The sequence below is a fragment of the Staurois parvus genome, unplaced genomic scaffold, assembly GCF_062004578.1.
Source record: "Staurois parvus isolate SC_StPar_1 unplaced genomic scaffold, SC_StPar_1.0 ptg000154l, whole genome shotgun sequence".
NCBI lineage: Eukaryota > Metazoa > Chordata > Amphibia > Anura > Ranidae > Staurois > Staurois parvus.
Window position 1 is genome coordinate 14,305,001 of NW_028317950.1, and position 20,271 is coordinate 14,325,271.

General features: G+C 40.0%; 1 protein-coding gene across 1 annotated transcript in view; it reads right to left on the reverse strand.

The window, feature by feature from the left end:
- The window catches only part of GTF3C5 (general transcription factor IIIC subunit 5), a 39,290-nt gene that overhangs the window by 202 nt on the left and 18,817 nt on the right, over positions 1 to 20,271 (reverse strand). The window contains exons 6-11 of the mRNA XM_089675079.1: positions 18,327 to 18,441; positions 16,152 to 16,232; positions 12,871 to 12,968; positions 10,418 to 10,500; positions 5,682 to 5,824; positions 1 to 4,173 (exon numbers count right to left, since the gene is read on the reverse strand). The exon at positions 1 to 4,173 is cut by the window's left edge and continues 202 nt beyond it. Coding sequence (XP_089531205.1) covers positions 3,971 to 4,173; positions 5,682 to 5,824; positions 10,418 to 10,500; positions 12,871 to 12,968; positions 16,152 to 16,232; positions 18,327 to 18,441 — 723 coding nt within the window. The 3' untranslated portion in view covers positions 1 to 3,970. The remainder of the gene's footprint in view (positions 4,174 to 5,681; positions 5,825 to 10,417; positions 10,501 to 12,870; positions 12,969 to 16,151; positions 16,233 to 18,326; positions 18,442 to 20,271) is intronic.

Here is a 20,271-nt window from a genome sequence, read left to right on the forward strand (position 1 = left end):
ATACAGTGCTCAGCATAAATGAGTACACCCCAACAGATTTGTCAGAGAACCTTAACCCCCCCGGTCACATCCAGTGCGACTTGGCATGCGATTTGCATGCCATGCAACTTGCAAATCGTATGCCAAATTGCATCCTATTGTCTGCAATTACAGCGGTCAAATCAGTGCGGTTCCGATTTGGTCAGAGCCGCACCAATTTCTAAAAGTAGTACATATACTACTTTTGGTGCAATTTGCATAGACATCTGTGTCAGATGTCTTGCAAATCACACCTGAAATCGGCATCTCACCCGACTTTGCAATTGTGCGACTTCACTGTAAGTCGCATGATTTCAAAATCGGGCTTGATGTGACCAGGGGGTTACTTTCCTTTCAGAATCAACATTTTCTATGGGATATTATACTACAAAATATTCCCACAAATGCAAGCCATTGATTGCAAACAAGATTTGTTAATTTGCACAAACAAAAAAGTTTTTTCCTAACAAAATAATTCAAGACCATGTTGCAAAAATGAATACACCCCAATGAAAGCCTTTAGGAGCAAAGCCACATTTTAGACAACAAAACCCTAATTCATAAGAAATCAACTACAGGTGAGTCTAATTATTCATTAAACAGATATCCAGCAGACAGTTGATTACAAAAAGGCATTACTTAAAGAAAACCCCTTCCCATTTCATGATGTCAGCAATGGCACCACATGGGATTGAAATGTCACAAGGCCTGAGAAAGAAACGAATTTCTTTACACAAGAAAGGTGAAGGCTACAAGAAGATCAGCAAAGCTTTACTTATCAGTCAGAATACTGTTGCAAAAGTGATACAAAAATATGAAAAAGATGGAACTGCAACCATCTCACAGAGACGTCCAGGACGCTCATGGAAGTTAACACCTCAACAACAGCATCTTCTGATGAAAAGGGTGAAGAAAATCACCATGCAAGTTCCCTGCCGTTATCTAAAGATGTAGAAAGCCAAACTAGGGCGATTGTTTTCCGAGACACAATGAGGTGTACACTGCAGAGAAATGGCATGCATGGGTGTCATCCACGAAGAAAGTCTCTCCTAAAGCCCATGCACAAAGAAGCCTGCCTACAATTTGCCGGAGCCAATGCTGAAAAAGAAGACAACTACAGGGACTCTGTACTCTGCAGTGATGAGACCAAGATAAAAGTTTTTGGAACTGATGGCTGCAAAACTGTATGGTGTTGCAAAGGTGAGGAGTACAAAGAAAAATGCATGGTGCCTACAGAGAAACATGGTGGTGGCCGTGTCCTTCTGCAGGGCTGCATAAGTGCTGCTGCTGTCGGAGAGTTGTATTTCATTGATGGTATCATGAATTCACAGATGTACTGCTGTATATTGAAAGAAGATGGTACCACCACTATGTGCTCTTGGTCGTCGGGCACTTTCCCAACATGACAATGATCCAAAACACACATCTAAGGCCACTGTTGCATTTCTGAAGAACAACAGGGTGAAAGCGATTCAATGGCCAAGTATGTCTCCTGATCTGAACCCAATCGAACACCTAAGGGGAATTCTGAAAAGACAAGTTGAGCATCACTCTCCATCCAGCATGCAAACTCTAAAAGAGGTCGTTCTTGAAGAATGGAAAAAGATAGATATTGCAATATGTCGTCAACTTGTTCATTCCATGCCTAGAAGACTTGGTGCTGTCCTTACAAATCATGGAGGTCATACAAAATACTAGATGTACTAGTTCTTGTTGTGGGGTGGATTCATTTTTACATTAACTAATTTGAGTAAAGCTGAAGATTTTGTAGTCTAAGTTATATTATTAACTTTACTTTCATATAATGAGCTAAACAAATGTTCTATAAAACTCAGTGTTGTCAAAATTTTGGAAATTGTTCTTGTGTTTATTGAGAAACTGATTAAAATCTTACTTTTCAAAAAGGGGTGTACTCAATTATGAGGAGCATTGCAGCAATGAAACTATCCACAGCGTTGTCACCCATTCCTCAACACCACAGCTTCAGACCATCACTATGTATTGTGACAATACCTCTTCAAACAGTGGCCCAGCACTGTCACAGCTGAAGAGTCAGGTAACTTTCACTGTTGTCAGATTTGCCTCTTCTAATAGCACAGCGCAATCACACCAGCCTGGAGAATGCAGAGAGATGCAGGAAAGTGATGATTTTCTGACCGCTGAAGCCTGTACAAACCTACTGTATGAATATAAGATAGCATTCAGGTGAACAGTAATAATTTAAAAAAGGCAAATGCTTAAAAAGTGTTACTAAACCCAGGACCCTGCATTCACTATATCTGGTTTCCCACAGTACACACAACATGGAAATGCAATTATTTTAGTAAATATAAACTGCTAAATACCTTTTCTCATCAGCAGCATACAGCAGTCTTGAGACTTCTATAAGTGTCTGGCTGAGCACTGGCTAAAGCTTGAAGAAAGTGTTTTCATTCTGCTCTGACTGTCCTATGAGGCTGTATAACCCCTGATCCTCTGTCTGGACAGTGCTGAATGGCACTGTGCTGATCACATGCACCCTCCCGAAAAAAGGAAAAAAAAAACTCTAGCAATACACACCAAACTAAGCATTTGCAGAGTGCCTCCTAGGACTCTGTACTATCAGCAAATGGATTAGGGACAGAAGAAGGGGAAGATCAGAGAAGACAGGATCAAACAGCCTTTTCTACACAATGCAGAGTATTAACCCCTTAGGTTCCACAGTGAGTATATCAAGCATGCTTTACTGCATATAGAGACTGATTTTACTGTTGTGGGTTTAGTAACACTTTAACACCAATATTTTTCTGCAGTAACATACACAGTCAGGCTCCATGCACACTGGCCTAAAAAAAAAAATTGCTGCTTCTACAGGATTTTGTGTTTTGCCTTCAGAAGCAGCTCAGTGTTATCCTATGTGTCCATGCACATTAGGAAGATTAGAGGCATATTTTAAGCTAAATGTTTAAAGGCAGGAAAAAAAAAAACCCTTCTGGTATACATTTTTGATTGGAGCTTTCTGGCAGGAAAATCGCTATACTCTCCTAAACGGTATACAAAAGAGCTCTATATCAGCGTTTTTTTTTCTGCCAAGGCAACTGGCCTTTGTTTTAAGCCCAGTGTGCATGGAGCCTCAGGAGTCATTAGGGTTGCCAACTGTTTTCAGGATCTGAAGGGTTCTTTGATCAGAGTTCAAGGTAGGTGCAGTTGACCTGTTTTGGCTGCTTTTTCATTCCCATTGACTTTCACGACAAACAAACAAAACGGTTAACACAAGCCCTAAGACATTAATAGCAACTTTAGCCATACTAAATAGCTTTCAAGAAAACAAAAAACCATCTGCCGCCACTGCAGTGAGTGCTGAAGTCCCCGCTCAATGTCCCAAAACAACAAGAGAGCAAAAATGTTCCTTCTATCATATTACCTTGTACAAGAGAACTAGTGCAAATAAGTAGTCTAGAACAACTAGCCTCATTTTTGCCCTATGACTTTAACAACAAAATAAAAACCTCAACAGCTGTTGACAGGTATAAAAGTAAAACCATACTTGCAGCAACTTTCAGTGCCCTCACCCACCTGAATGCATCTTCAGTCTTTTACCAGTCAAAGCTGTCATTTTATTGTCCCAAATCTTGCCTGCCTCCTTCCAAACATTCCTACTGGCCTGTAAGCCAACCCATCACTACAATGGGCAAATGGGAACATCAGAGCTCTGTCTGACCAGATTGTCCTGGGACAAAATGCTGCATGTATGTGCTGGTACCTTTAGATACCTGCACTTTATACCTGTCTGCAGCCTTTTTTTCCTTAGTAAAGTGAAAGTTCCACTTTAAGGATTCATTTGTTTTCAGTGAAAATGCCTTCTCCTATGGTCTATTTAAGTGATGCTTACGCTTAAGTCCAAAGGTCAATTCTGTGAAAACATTTTCTCCTTTGGTCCATTCTGGGCATGTCAGTTCAGCACAAATCAAAATCAAGTCTCAGTTCTAGATTCATCCATAGGATCAGGCTGCTGGGTGTCATCTAACACATAATCCAGGAGTTCCGTCTCCATTTCATTCTCGCTGCCTTCAGAAGGATGAAAATCCTCTTCCTCCTCATCATCCTCCTCTTCTCCAGATTCATAACTCAGCTGCTCCTTCTTGTCAGCAGAAGTGGATGGAGCAGAGAACAGGGCTAAGACAACGGCAGAAAAAAAGAAAACAGTCTTAGGATTAAAAAGTGTTTGTCTACTCTAGACAAAAAAAAAGCAGCATCTCACTACAATACATTCATATTCCTAAATGATTTATCCGTTTAAAAAGTACAGAAAATAACTGCTGATCTGCCAGAAATCCAGTGATATCCTAAAATGTTTTTTAGGCAGACAACACAGCGCCTCTGCTGTACTGAAATTCGAAGGAGCATTGTCCACCCTGCCTGCTGTACTACAGTACTCATCCTATCTCTGCCCATCCCTGTCCCTCTTAATATGCACACAATGATGTCTTGCTGCTTTGAGTCCATAAAGCCACCTCACACACCCATGTAGGAAAAAGTGTTTTGGAAGCTGTAGAACTGGAGATGTGCCTACATCAAACGGGAACCGACCTCCTAGCTGCTGCCCCTGAAGGAATTTTACAAGCTTGGTTATGCTACAAGGAGAAATAAAAGCAGTTTCTCACTTTAGGAACAAAGTAATAATAATGCTGGAATATGCTCTACAGCAGCCTTTTTCAATCAAGGTGCCTTCAGATTTCTTCAGGGGTGCTTTAGCAAAATGCCTAAAAATTGCTCAAAAATTGTACACAAGCCAATGGGTGGATGAAGCTTGCCTTTTAGTTATACAAAGCCACAGGTTTTCATTGTGCACCATTGCAACCATCCAGTTGCCGGCATCCTAATAACTAATGATGTCATTGGTTGATAAGGAGGACGCCGGGAACAGCATCCTTGTTGCCCCTCCCCATCAGCACTGGGGTCACATTAGCTGAGTGAGGGAGAGAAACTTAGGGAGAAGAGAAACTTTTGAATACTAGTCAGTACCAGTGTCCAAAGATGTATTTGCTTTGGAAGAATAAATCCCCTCCAACGTTGTGTGTCCTACATATGCAGATATTTTTGCATTATGTAAAACTATTTTTTTACATTTTAGAATAGGGTCTCAAGATTGAATATAATTTTAAAAAGGTGCCTTGACTGAAAAAGGTTGAGAAACACACCTAGAGGGCAATAGAGAGGTTTGGGGCTAAATCTGGATAATGTCTTGACATCTTTTAACATATATAACTCTTAAAAACAAGTCGAACACTGCATGCATTTATAATTGAAAAGAACAGTAGTAACTGATCATTGCATACTCTAACAATGGACACAGAAAGACCAAGTACAGCCAAAAGGATAACAGAGCAAGAGACTAATGAATCAAACTGAAAAAACAGTGGACAGCCCATCCTGCCTGTGTATTACAAGGCAAGTGTTGAGGGACCAGCTCTGGCTATCTCATAGCAACTCAAATCACAGAGTGTGCCAAACTAAGCAGCATTTATTACAATGGTCCACATTATGGCCAGTGTGAAGACAGGCCACATTGAGCTGCCCCTCACCTGCTTGTAAGCAATAGAGTTTATATACATATTTTAAGCAAAAAAAAAAAAAAGTGGTAAGCAGGAAAAAATAACAGCAATGATACAATGTCCTCTCACCTGGTCTCTTGGAGCGGATGATCTGTTTGATCATGAGGCACATGGAGTCTCTAAGCTGTTCGCTGGTCTTTGGAAGGCACCAGCCATCTCGTTCGGTACATTCAGTCTCTGCTTCATCGTTGCGCTTAAAGATCTCCTGCAAACTGCAGACAACAGCATTAATGAAGAGACAATTCATGGACAACCATGTGCATACATTACCATGTAGCGCAGGGGTATTCAATTAAAATTCAAGGAAGTCCAGTCAGTAACAACTTCTTCCAGCAGAGGTTGGAATCTCATGTTTGTCCTATGACTTAGCACAGGGCTTGAAAATTCCACTTGCCTAATGCAAGGGGAAATTCCTTTCTGGTGAGCACAGTAATGCCCTGCACATTTATTGATGGAGCGGGTGCCTTGCAATGCGATCCCCAGGCCCCAGGGATCGATTTGCATTCCACTTGCGCTCCAAGCCTCGTTTTGAAGCCGACTTCCGGGTTTCCGACTTCTTCTTTGGCACCGCCATTACACTGGCAGCGCTGCAGAGGGGACAGGTGCAGGAGAGGTCCGCTCTCCTCCGCTGAGGGAGACACAAGGAGAGGCTCGCTCTCCACCGCCGTGGGGGAAACGTGAGGGAGAGACCCGCCAACAGAGCACATCCCTACACCCGCCAGCTTAAGGTAAATTACATTTTTTGTGCTGCGCTCTGGGGGCAAAATGATTTAAAAATAAAAAAAAAAAACCCAACACCAACAAAGTTAAAAAAAAAAAAAAACAACAACGCCATTTTAGTGCTGCTCTCTGGGGACTAAATATTTCAAAAAGTGAAAAAGAAAAAAAAAAAAAAAAAACAAAGCACAGCACACCTATGCACAATCAGCTACAAATTTCATTTAAAATACAAAAATATATTTTCAATAAAATTGGTAGCGGACTATGCATGCATAGGAACCCATGTGCTGAAGAAGTACTAACTACTTGTTGCCAAAAAAAGTAAAAAAGAACACATCCTTATATGGTAGTGGTGAAAATTATCAGTGCCCTCCCAGTTTTGACTGTGGTATCTTATCTGCAACCTGTTTTTTTTCCTAGAGTCGCCATTGGTCCCTCACGATTGTAATGCGTGGACAGACCCACCAAGCAAGCGGCCGTGCTCCGCCCTGCAGAGACAAGCTCCTGAAAGGCAGCCCAGCCAGCAGACACACCAAGCCACCAGAGCAGCCTTCAAGTAGACCAGCCTTCAATCAGGCCAGCCTTTAATCTGAACTGCCGCTGAGCTGAACAACTGCCGTTGAGCTGAACAACTGCCGTTGAGCTGAACAACTGCCGTTGAGCTGAACAACTGCCGTTGAGCTGAACAACTGCCGTTGAGCTGAACTGCCTTTAATCTGAAATTTTCTTAATTAAATAGATTGCAATCCACACACAGCCATTGAAGTGGTATTTTGCATCAGAAAAAGGGTATTACACAAGTCTTGGTCCTGCTGTACAACACAAACCATGACTGCTCTATTAGCACATCTTTGTTAAAATGTTTACTCTTGTTATGCCATGTTTTTTCTTAATGCACTACTTCTCTAAGCTCTCTTTTAATAAGATGCTGGAGATAAATAATACAAAATGTTTACGATTGTTATTTATTTTATGCAATGTTTTTTGGCCATCAAAAGAGGCACTTTTTTGTTTTTTTCTTAATGCAACACTTCTCTAAAAGTTCTCTCCTGGAGATAAAAAATACAACATGTTTACAGTAACTATTATTCCATGTTTTTTGGCATCAAAATAAGCACTTTTTCTTATGCTATACTTCTGTAAACTAAAGTATCTTTTAAAAGATGCTGGAGATAAAAAAACTACAAAATGTTTACTACAGGTTTAAAGCTGTAAAACGTGATATTTTGATTGCACCCTATTGCTATTAAGCTATTGTTGCTATGTTTAAATTGACATAATAAAGCTATGCTATAATTGCTGTTTTTTAGACTTTTTTGGACTTTTGGATTTTGGACTCTTTATTCTAAAGAAAAAATTTAATTTCATAAGCTTTAAGGGGGAGTGGTTGGGGGATTGGCCTGGGGTGGGGTTGGAGGCGGACCTGTGCAAACCGGTGGGGCAACTGGTGGAGAGTAAGGTTTTTGCCTGGCTAGTAGGTCTAGACTAGAAATGTTAAGCCCTGACGTAGTATATTTTATGTCTATAAAAAAAAAATAATGTACAATTTCCATAGCATTTTAATACTATTTACTGTCAATTTTTAGTTTGCCCCCTTACATCAGGTGTACCCATCAGAGTGCCCCAAAAATCAGATGTCCTCATCAGAGTGCCCCTGTATCTTTTAGTGCCAGGCAGACAGAGGGCAGAAGCATGGAGGTGGAACACAATCCTCCTGTGATGCTGAGGGTAGGGCACATACACATGACCTAACCTTAACCATAAGGGTGTCAGCATTTTTAACAACCCATCACTGTAGAAGATAGGGGAATCCACGCTTGGGACTGACTGGCTGGCAGTTTAGATAGAGCTGTCTTGTACACAAGCAAAATTCTCATCACAGCCCCTGCTTAATCTATGTCTGCACTCACTGCCATGTCTATGCAGACAATGTGCCAGGAAGCATGCAAAAGAATGAAATGTGCTGGAATTCCCAATGTCTTGTATGTATGCACATCTAAATAGATACCCAGCAGACAAAATGCCACCTGCCTTCTAGCAAACTGTTTCGCTATAATCAAATCATGTCTTTTATCACTAGCAAGCTTAAATTACTGACGGAACCCTGTACACTCACCCCTCTCTAGGTCTCCTGTGGGGCTACGGTGGCGGTGAAAGGTTGTCTATCTAATATATATGCTTTCCTTGTTGATCCAGATATTAAGCTCTCTTATATGGTGCACTGGGAAAGGGATTTACATATTTCTCTGGAGTTAGACACTTGGCAGAATACGGCTAGTGCTTTACCTAAAATCTCGATTAACACTACACTCACTCTGACTACAAAACGCTTCTTTGGTGATATTTGGTCCCTACACGTCTTGCCAAAATGTACCCTTCCGTGTCATCCATCTGTTTTTGACATTGTGAACAGGAGGGTACTATGCTTCACATATGGTGGAAATGCCCTGCGGTGACTAGGTTTTGGATCCATTTAATTTCCTTTACTCGGTAACGGGGGTTAATATTAGTCGATCCCCTGAAATAGCTCTATTTAATTTATTGCCCACTGATATTCCCAAGAAATCGGTTAAATTGATTCTTTATATCCTGTTGGCGGCGAGAGTTACGATAGCCAAACATTAGAAACAGTCAGCAATATCGCTGGACTTAGTCAAACAGAAACTTAATTGGATTAGGATTAATGATAAACTTACTAGTATACTTAATAACAATACTTCTAAATTGGAGAGCACTTGGGACCCATGGATTCAGTATATTTCTGTTATTTAACAGACTCTTGGCTGGCCCTCTCTCTTATTTCTTGTCAGGGTTTTATTCTTTACATTTCTTCCTTAGTTCTTTCCTCACTTTTCGTTCTCTCTACTTTTGTCTACTATTTTAATAATATTATTTGTACCACTCTGTTTATGGTGCAATTTGCTCATAATCGATCCAAATCTGAATGTGCTACCAGTGTATTCCTCTCATTACGCATTATTGGTCTATTTTGTTGCTGTGTTGCTACACATTGTACTTGAATATACTGCTTCATTGCTTGATGTTCTACAACTCATCATGTTGGTGGGTTGCATTTCCTGTCTTTTTGTATAATGTTTCTAAAAATCCTTAATAAACATATTAAAATATAAATAAATACCCAGGATAATTTCCTTGACATAACTTTGTTAAAAGAGTACATTTCCTTATATATGTATCCAGAATGTATGAAGGGATCCCTGCATTTACAGAAGACTTCCTGGGTTTCTACTGGAGACACAAGTAGGCTCTGAATCTGACCTTCTGTGTATGGCCATTCCTCCTGTACAGAAAATCCCATGTGAGCAGGTCTGAACCAGAAATGAGAGTATTCAAGTTGCAGTGGGAATGCATGAAGTTATTTTCACAAATACACCATGTGTGTACAGGAGCCCCAACAAGACAATCCAGTTTTGGGACTGCTCAATCCTCTTTTAGCAACCTATTGCCATGATAAAGGGGCCCTGCAGAATCATGCAATTTTTCAGATGGTACCAACCATCCGGTCATTGTAGCACCTGTTATAGTTGTGGCTTCTGACCCAGAAATGTGCCACCAGTATATAATTCGTGGCAGTGGAGATGCAGAAACACAGTTTATGATGTGGTCATGGCCTAGCCTGCATATCAGTTGTCCTTTCGTTGCAACTAAAATTAGGTAAAAAGTCTTAATTGTCTGTATTTATTGATTTCCACAGATTATCCCTTCACAATAAAATCCTACTCCAGAGTTTTTTCTTTTACCTTCATTAAAACAAAGAAAAAAATATCAAAAGGAAATCTGTATAGGAGAGAAAAAAAAAAAAAAAAAGAGGCAGTCACTGAAAATACTGCCTAACTGACTGTCTGTGGCTTTAATACTCACCGAGTTACTGACCTGAAACTAGCATGCTGATTAGAAAATCAGAGTGAAAGCTGAACTACTAATCTGTGTACTCGTGTAGCGTCAGTGCCTCTGATAGTACTGAAAACAATGGAACAGCATGGCAGCCTCGAAACGATCATTTTATTATAGCAGAAATTGCGATTAGCAGTTTTTTATTTCCACAGCACAGTAGTAGGGATTACCTGTCTACATGTATATCACAGAGCTGGTAAAACATTTGCCGATATGGAGGCAAGCTTCCTTCTCGGAATATGTAAACAGAGTCCTGTATGACAGACAAGAAAAGGACAGATGTGAGTGTTGCAAACATATAAAATAAGAACCTGCAAACTGCCACTTTTTTTTTTCTTTTTCTTTTTACACACAGTGTGACATTTTCAGCAGCGCTATATAAAAGGAGAGCGCTGCAACATCTTATACGATTTTTGACCTACCATTCCCGGTGGTCAATTATCTGTGGCAAGTGGGGCTCTGGAGTGGGAGCAATACACACAGAGAATTGCTATGGATAAGAAGATTTACTATTGTATCACTTAATATTCACACCGGATGCGGATGGGGGTTTCGTTGGGATTTTTTTTGATCTTTCAATTGTTTTGGAACTTTTATATGTTTGCACATTATTGTATTGTAAATATATATATTATATGTATTTGTTTTATACATTTTCACTGTATACACAGTTTCATGGCATTGTATATGTGCTGTTTTTAGCACTATTGTCGTTTAAATACTTTGTATTTACTTATTGGTTTATTTAGGATTTAGTCACTTGGGAGGAAGGATATAATTGCCACATATAACACATGCACATTTGTGGGGACTCTGTGTAGTAGGGAGTTCATTCATTTATTTATTAATTATTTAAAGTAGTTTTTGGGAGAGGCAGCGCAGCAATTTTTATGTTTGCACTCGCACATTTGTTCATCGGTACACATTTGTGATTTTGCTAGCAGCAGCCAGTCTAATTGATCAGTCCTCTGTGCAGGACATTTTTTCATATATAAAATTTTTTTTTATATGTATCTATAAATATTATTTACATTGATAATATTTTATATATTTTTTTGATTCACAGATATATTTTAATATTTATTTACTAGCGCAAATTATATATTTTGTGTTATTTGTTACACTTTATTTATTTATGGTGGATTTTGCAGCTGGTATATCAATTAAGTGACCCATACATATATATTTTTTCTCTTTCTTTCCATAGGCGCCATTATATTTATTTACTTATATACTCACACACTATATAAAGAATGTCATTTTGACACCGGCCTCTGTCCAACCATGTAAGCTCACAATCTAATGTCCCTACCACAGTCACATAAAGTACACTAGCACATCAGTATGTTTTAGCATTATGAAAGCATCTGGAGGAATCCTACGCAAACATGTTGAACACAAACTCCAAGCACAAAGCATATTTGATATGACCCCAGGGTGCTAACCACCATTGCAATGCCACACTAATTAATTTTTTCAGAAAGACATAATTAAAAAACTCCATCATTTATGTAGTGTATGCACTGCAAAAATTACTAATGCCTAGTAATTTAATTGAAAGTAATTTTCACAGTAACTGCCCTGAAGTAATCTGTTCACAAATACCTATTCATTCGACAACATCATGAAGTTCAGCTCTTGGAATGATTCCAGATATAAAATGAGCCTTGTATATATTAATATACAGTGGGTATAGAAAAGAATCACCCACCCTTTAAAATAATCACATTTTGTTGCTTTGCAGCCTGAAATTAAGGTACAGTTTTTACTTTAAACTGAGATCAGCTGTGGTCATTTTGAGTAAATACAGCTGTATAAAACAAAAACTGTGTCTTCATTTCAGGTGGCAAAGTAACAAAATGTGATCATTTTAAAAGGTGGTGATTTTTTTCTATAACCACTGTATCTGTATAATCTCATAAAAGATAGAGAATTACCACTGTTTCATCTTAGATTAGGCAGTGATGTCAGATCAGAGATAATTGATGTGTAGCTGCCCATACAAATACTTAGTAACGCCATGACCAATTTTTTACATTCGTATATGACATATTAGGCTTATATTTGCTGCACCCTTAGCAGATTTATTGTTGAAAGCTGACAAACAAAAATGTAAACATTTAAAAAAATTATGCTAATGATGTTTACATTTTTTTTTCAAACACTGCACTATTTTTTTTTTAAATGTTTTCTTGACAGACCAAAAGAAATAAACACACAGCTTCAGCCTTTAAGCTTTCTTTTGTTTTTTTTTATTACCAAAGAGCATGATATAACTGGCATGACGATCATATGATCAGAAACAGGCTGATTGGTTCCTGATTGCTAATGGAGACATTGTGGACCCTTACCTCGACGTGCATCATGCAGAGAGCATTCATTTACAGATTACTGGTGTGATCCTGTTAAGTGCTATAGAAAATCCGGTACTGTTCATGACATGTCATTGAGATCCCTGATTGGACTGTTGCTAAACTGCTAACCACGAATCATCATCAAATAGGTACATTTCAATAATAATTATTTACATGTGTGTAACTTGCATAAATCTCATACCAGTGGATTTGGTATATTCTACCTATATGCTCTTAAATGAGCCAAACACTAGAAAATTGTCACTTACCTTTAGTTTATACTTGTTGGATGGAATCTTTTTACTCCCTAGGATGCTGGAAGCTGCCAGTCCTTGGGTCAGGTCCTGCACGCTAATTGCCTGTGGTACTGTATGAGCCAAGAAAAAGAGGTTTAACCACTTGCCTACAGGGCACTTATACTCCCTTCCTGCCAGGCCAGATTTCAGCGCTGTCACACTCTGAATGGCAATTGTGCGGTCATGCAACACTGTACCCATACAAAATTTGTATCATTTTTTTGAGACATATAAAGCTTTCTTTTGGTGGTATTTAATCACTTCTAGGTTTTTTATTTTTTGCTAAAGAAACCAAAAACAACTGAAAATTTTGAAAAGAAAATCCGTTTTGTCTTAGTTTTTGTTATAAACTTTTGTAAATAAGTGATTTTTCTCCTTCACTGATGTGCGCTAATGAGGCTGCAGTGATGGGGACTGATAAGCTGCACTGATAGATGGCACTGATTAGGAGGCACTAGTAGGTGGCACTGATGGGCATTGACAGGCATCACTGATGGGCACTGAAAGGCAGCACTCATATGGCACTGACTGCCACTGATAGGTGGCACTGACTGCCACTGATAGGCGGCACTGAAAGGCAGCTCAGATGGGCACTGATATGTGGCATTGATGTGCACTGGTAGGCACTGATATGTGGCATTGATGAGGCACTGATGGGCACTGGCAGCTGGCATTGATGGGCACTGACAGCTGGCACTGCTGGGGCTACACTGATCATCAGGGCACACTGATCATCAGTACCCTGATGATCAGTGTACATGTCCCCCCCCCGAGGAATGCCGATTACCGGCTCTCCTCTCCTCTCGAGCTGTCAGCGTGACAGCTCGTGAGGAGAGAAATGCAGATAACCGGAATTTCCCTATTTACATGTGATAAGCTGTGATTGGACACAGCTGATCACATGACCGAGCCGACATCTGTGGCTCTTTCCGTTGATCGGTGATTCGCGCTGTCAGATGGCCGCGCACGTTTGGTTAGAGTGGGAGGACGTCATATGACATCCTCCCAGAACGAGAGAACCGCCTTGCGCCCGTCATTACCTTATATGGCGGGCGGGAGGCGGTTAATAAATATTTTGTATGTGTGTCACCTACAGTTACCTACCTACTTCTTACCTCTGTGCTTGTCAATAAGGGGTTTTCCACCAAGTACTAAGTCATGTTTTGCTTGGGGATGAAATACTTATTTTACTCACTGAACTGAAACTCAATTTATAACATTTGTATCATGTGTTTTTTCTGTATTTGTGGTTGATATTCTCTGTCATTTAAAATTCACCTATGATAAAAATTATAGACCCTTCATTTCCTTGTAAGTGGTCAAATATACAAAATCTGCAGGGGATTAAATAATTATTTTCACCACTCTACATAAGCCAATCAAATGCTTTCTCGTTCAGTATGCAGCCCATGCTAGAAAAAGGAAAGCTCAATCCAGGGGATACTGGAACCAGAGACATGCTACCTTACTGCAGTTTTTATAAATCAAAGTCACTTGATCAGTGACAAGGTGGGATCTGTGCCACCAACACAAAAGATAGGTTTAGATACATGTTAAATACTGCCCGAAGAGCTAGCATCAAATTATCATGCTGCATTTTGCAAGATGTCTGTACACTTTCCTTTTACTGCTTCTGTCTTCTAGCAGGCAGCATTTGCGGTCAATGAAGGCTCCATATTTTGTCAGTAGATTTACAGACTCTGAACAGCTGGTGTGTACCAGTTACCTTGTAGCAGAGCTCTGTAGCAGCTATAAATTTCTCATTTTGTTTTTTTCTCTGACGATTTGTAGCTGGCTACAAAGTCATTACTGTAGCTGGCTATAATACCCATTGAACAGCTTCAAAACAATGGTGTGCCATGGTCATCAACACAATCACTTGATAACAGAAGTGAGCGCAGAAGCTAGAGATACAAATCAATTGATTAGTGGCAGAGTTACTAGTCACAATTACCTTTCCATGACCATAATTAAATCTTTATAGTAACCATGGTAAGAAGAATAATTATGCAGTTGCTGCAAATCACTTGTGCAACATAGCTCTAAGCCAGAGTTACCTAAAATATGGATCAGGACACATTTGTGATGGGTCAGCACATGACTGTGTAGTACCCGTAGTCTAGTCTGCCCTATTAGCAGCAAGTGGTATAGCACACTTTAGGAGTACTTAGGTTTCCAATTGTATACTATAAAGAAACCTATTAACAGTGAGGTAAATGTATTACAGAAAGTGTTCACTTCTATTAGGATGAAAACATAACAAATACGCCTGTCCATGAAACCACCACCTCTCTCAAAACCCGAAAAAAAATTACACTAATATAACTGACAGCACAGATACATATAGGGCAGGCTTTCTCAACCAGGGTGCCCAGGCACCCTGGGGTGCCTTGAGGTTTCTTCAGGGGTGCCTTGGCAAAATGTCTAAAAATTGCCCAAAACTTGTATACAAGCCAGAGGGTGGAACAAGCCTGCCTTTTAGTTACACAAAGCCACAGGTTTTCATTGTGCACCATTACAACTTTCCAGCCGCTGGTCTCCTGACAAAATTAATGACATCACCAGCTGATAAGGAGGGCGTCAGTTGTTTGCACAGCATCCTAGTTTGACTCTCCCTTAACCCTCTCCATCAGTGCTGGAGTCATATTAGCTCAGTGATGGAGAAAAACTGAGAGAGAAGAGAAACATTGGAATACTAGTCAGTACCAGTGTGCAGAAGTGTATTTGCTTTGGAAGAATAAATCACCTTTAATATTGAGTGTCCTACATGTGTGGATGTTGCTGCGTTATATAAAACTATTAGAATAGTTTTTTTCACATTTTAGAATGGGGTGCCTCAAGACTATCCATACTTTTAAAGGGTGCCTTGACTGAAAAAAGGTTGAGAAACACTGGTATAGGGGACTAGAGTGCATGCAAGGTGCTGCTCAGAGGGAGATTTATAGACAAGAGAACCCTGCTCTCCTTGAAAATATTTATCTGGTTCACTAAAGCTTACAGAAATAGTGAAGAGTACCTGCAATGTATGACGCTGTCATTGTTATTTGTCTTAGCTGGAATTTTTGTAATATTTTTTTTTCTATTTTTGGGTCCCAGTACAGCAACAATTTTCTTATTTGAGCCCTTGAATTAAGAGGTTTAGGAACCCCAATGCAAGCAATACAAATGAACACATAAAACCAAGAAGAAAAAGGTAGTTATGATTGAAGTCAGGCCAATCTAGACTAATTAGATAAAATAATAAGAAGGCTCACCTGGCTTCTTCAAAGTGATAGGCAGGCTGTAGTTGTATGTGCTACGTTTGGCTTTTACAGGCATCTCATTTGGGGCGTACCCTGCACAAAACACAAAGACACTTGGTCATGTGACCTTTTGTACTGTATTCAGAGGCATGCTTCAGGGTGGAACTATACTTTGTCATTCTGTACTTCCATCATCAAAAACCCTGACTTTTGGACTCATTCTGCCCATTTCCTGTGAGCCCAGCTCATTTACATACCCCATCTAGGAGGCACATCATTATGAGACTAGGCTTACTGTATTCCAGGACAGAGTGGCGCTTACATGTCATTACATGAGTGCCACTCAGTGCTAGAAGAATGCCCACCCCCTCTAGAACACGCAGTGGAAGATGCATTGGCCTGGTAAAAAGATATCAAGAAAAAAGGTATAAAAAAAATATAAAAAAGGGGATGTGGGAGTTTTTTACTGCACAAAATCTAACAACTGCTTGAATGGTCATGTTCTGTCTCACCTCTCTCCTGTACCACAGCTTTCCTAAAAAGATCTACTGGTGACCAATAAGGAGGACTGGGGAAGGCACATAGCATTAACATGTAAGCCCTGGCTTTGTTTGGCATAAAACGGTGCCTTAGGTTTGGAGACAGAATTAAAAGAGGTAAACAGGTACCTGTTGCCTGATCCACAGATTGTGGGAGAGGAGAAGCTAATCAGGCGAGTAGAGCTGAAATGTTAACTTTATGCATATAGTGTGAAAATGCGTGGTACCTTAACAGCTAACTGTAGTAAAGAATGCAAAAATAGTTATAATAGCAGGGACCCTCTGTAGGACAGAAATGTGTATTTCCTTTCCTGAGAATTTATGATGAAGTGGATATTCTACATCAACAACTTTACAAGTACTACATTTACAGTACCAGAGCATTATGGGAACGAATGTCATAGTAGCAATGTCCTCCTGCTATGGTGGTGATGTACAGAAGGCAGGGCATACATGCCCACTGTAAGTCTGTGCTCCCCCAATGATTAGTAGAAATGATAGCCTTTATTAATGAATGTGAGTAATTAGGCCACGTAGGTGCTTTATATGTACAGTATATTGACCATCTATTCTTCATGTGTACACAGTACTGCTGGACGACTTCATTTGTATTAACCACTTCCAGACCGGACACTTTTACCCCCTTCCTGACCAGGGCAATTTTCAGCTTTCAGCGCCATCACACTTTGAATGACAATTGCGCGGTCATGCAACACTGTACCCAAATGAATTTTTTACCATGTTTTTGAGACAGATAAAGCGTTATTTTGGTGGTATTTATTCACCGCTGGGTTTTTTTTATTTTTTTTGCTATGTAAATGAAAAAGTCCAAAAAATTTTTTAAAAAGTGTTTTTTTTTTATAACATTTTGCAAATAAATAATATTTCATCATAAATCTTTGCCAAAATTTATTCCGTTATCTTTTTAGTAAAAAAAAAAAAATCCAAATTAGTTTACAACCAAAAATTATAATTTTTAAACTTTTTTTTTATATTTTTATTTTATTTTTTTATATTATTTTTATTTTTTTTTTTACATACTGTCACCCTAGCAGTACAGTGTCACCATGGTGACACTGTACTACTTGTGGGGGGTGATGAAGATTTTTTTTTTTTTTTTTTTTTTTTACACGGATTGCTTTTACACCCATATAGGATGTAAAAGCAATCATTTCTCTTTCTCTGTGTGCATTCTTGTACTCATTGAGAAGTACTGAGTGAGCTGTGATTAGTCACAGCTTGTCACATGGTACAAGGCTGTTGTGAATAGCCTTACCATGTGACCTCTGTGATTATTCACAGATTTCACACGTAGTAAGCAATGATGTCACAAGTGACATCTTGCTTACTACTTTGCATGTGATCACTGATTGGCCAATCAGTGATCACATGATCGGGACCTCGTACAGAGGTCCCGTCCGATGATCGGTGTTTCACTGTGTCCGGAGGACACAGCGGGCACCGGATCGTGGTGCTGCGCGCTCCAAGGGAGCGCGCACAAGCAGGGTGCGGCCACCCGACCCTGCACTGCCACCGTCCGGCCGTTTATATGCAACAGCCAGTCGGGAAGTGGTTAACAACAACCACTGGGGAGAAAATAGCCTTTTGATTACAAGGCCTCTCCTACCCACCCATCAGATACAATTACCATATTTCATTCCGCAGCGTATCCGGAAATCAAGCACTTGGTACATTTTAGCTTCTGGGTTTTTCCGGGGGTCATAGCCAAAGCGCACCCACAGACTTCTCCAAGGGCCTGTCAACTGAGGACAAAATTCAGAAAGTGAGCAAACAACATACAGGAATTAAAAAATATTTAACCATGCTCCAGCAGTACTGCAAAACACAAATACTAAGCACCATGCAAGGACAAACCAGCTGATGTCTCCCTTTGGCACACACCGTACTGCACTGGCTTCGACACAATAGGGAAAAAAGGGTGGCTTATGCAGGCCATAGACGGGTCTTTTATTGGCCGAATTTACGTCCGCACGAAAATTCGGCCGATATTCACGCCGTTAGTGGGGCCAGCCCGTCGGCTGTTTTTCGCGGATCTTCTCGTTTATTTTTATTGGTCATGCTGGAAAATCCACGAAAAAATGTCAGTTTTTCGTGGACATTGGTGGCAGCATCGGCAATGGGGCCGACCAATTTTTCGTTTATTGGCCGACAATTCGGCCAATAAACGACCCGTCTATGGCCTGCATTAGCTAGAAGCTGTGGGGATTTTCATCAGCAAAAACACAAAAGGCACCTGTTGCAGAAAGCAAACCGATGATGCCCACTGTTTCCATTATGCGACCTTTCCCTATTCCTGACCGTGTTGGATCCTTATCTCCAATGTAACATTCTTTCCTATATTACTCATAGGCTTCATCAATGAGGGAGATTACAAAACCTTTTTTAAGAAACTTCTTCCTGAGTATCATGCTCTATACATCATAATCCTCGACCTGCATCCACACCATGCCTTTGTCACTCTGTGCAGTGGAGAGTATTACTGTATGGGTTTGAGAGTTTGCAGGTCCTAGAAGGTATCAGTTACATTTATACATTTATGCTTGTGTATACACATGGATCGACAGTGGAATACTGATTTCTACCTTACATTTACCATGTGCAGAGATGAAAGACTTTGTCATATAGTGAACTCAGTGTAGAGCTATTCACCCTGAGGTCATCACAGAGGACAAGGGGGCACTCTTTACGTCTGGAGGAAAAGACATTTAATATCCAAATACGGAAAGGTTTCTTCACAGTAAGAGCTGTGAAAATGTGGAATAGACTCCCTCAAGAGTTGGTTCTGGCCAGCTCAGTGGATTGCTTTAAAAAAGGCCTGGATTCTTTCTTAGATACACAGAATATAACTGGATACTAACATTTATAGGTAAATTTGATCCAGGGAATATCCTATTGCCTCTTGGGGGATCAGGAAGGAATTTTTTTCCCCTGCAGGAGCAAATTGGATCATGCTTTGCTGGGTTTTTTTGCCTTCCTCTGGATCAACCTTTTTTTTTTTTTATGGGTGAACTAGATGGACTTTTGTCTTTTTTCAGCCAGACTATGTAATTATTTATGGCATTTTGCCTTTGGATCATGGGAACTAGGTATTTTCCGGTCATGATATAGAGGATTGTACCTTTGCTTATGAAGGGTGTAAAGCTGTATATTGTTAGGCCCAGCCTACTGGCTCGTTAGGTGGGAGGAGGACTGACTTTGATCCATGACTATTTAAACAGTGACATGGCATGAGCTTGGCTCAGCTCTGAAGAAGGGGACTATTCCCCTGAAACTAGCTTTCAAGCACTTGGTCCAAGGACGGGTCACACCACCTATCCACCTATGGCTGAAGTATCTAAAGTAACATGCCTGCTGTTTTTTTTCCAAATTATTTATACAAAAGTATCCAACAAAGCGGTGCTTGATAAAACAGCAGTAATGTCTCTTGACAGGTCAAGTGTCATACAATAGGGAAACACACAGATAATGTACACAACAGGGTGCAGAGATACCAAATGAGTGTCATATACTGAATGAAAGTAAGAAAGGTGTTCTTGGATATGGGGAGGTCCAACTAATGGAAATATCAAACT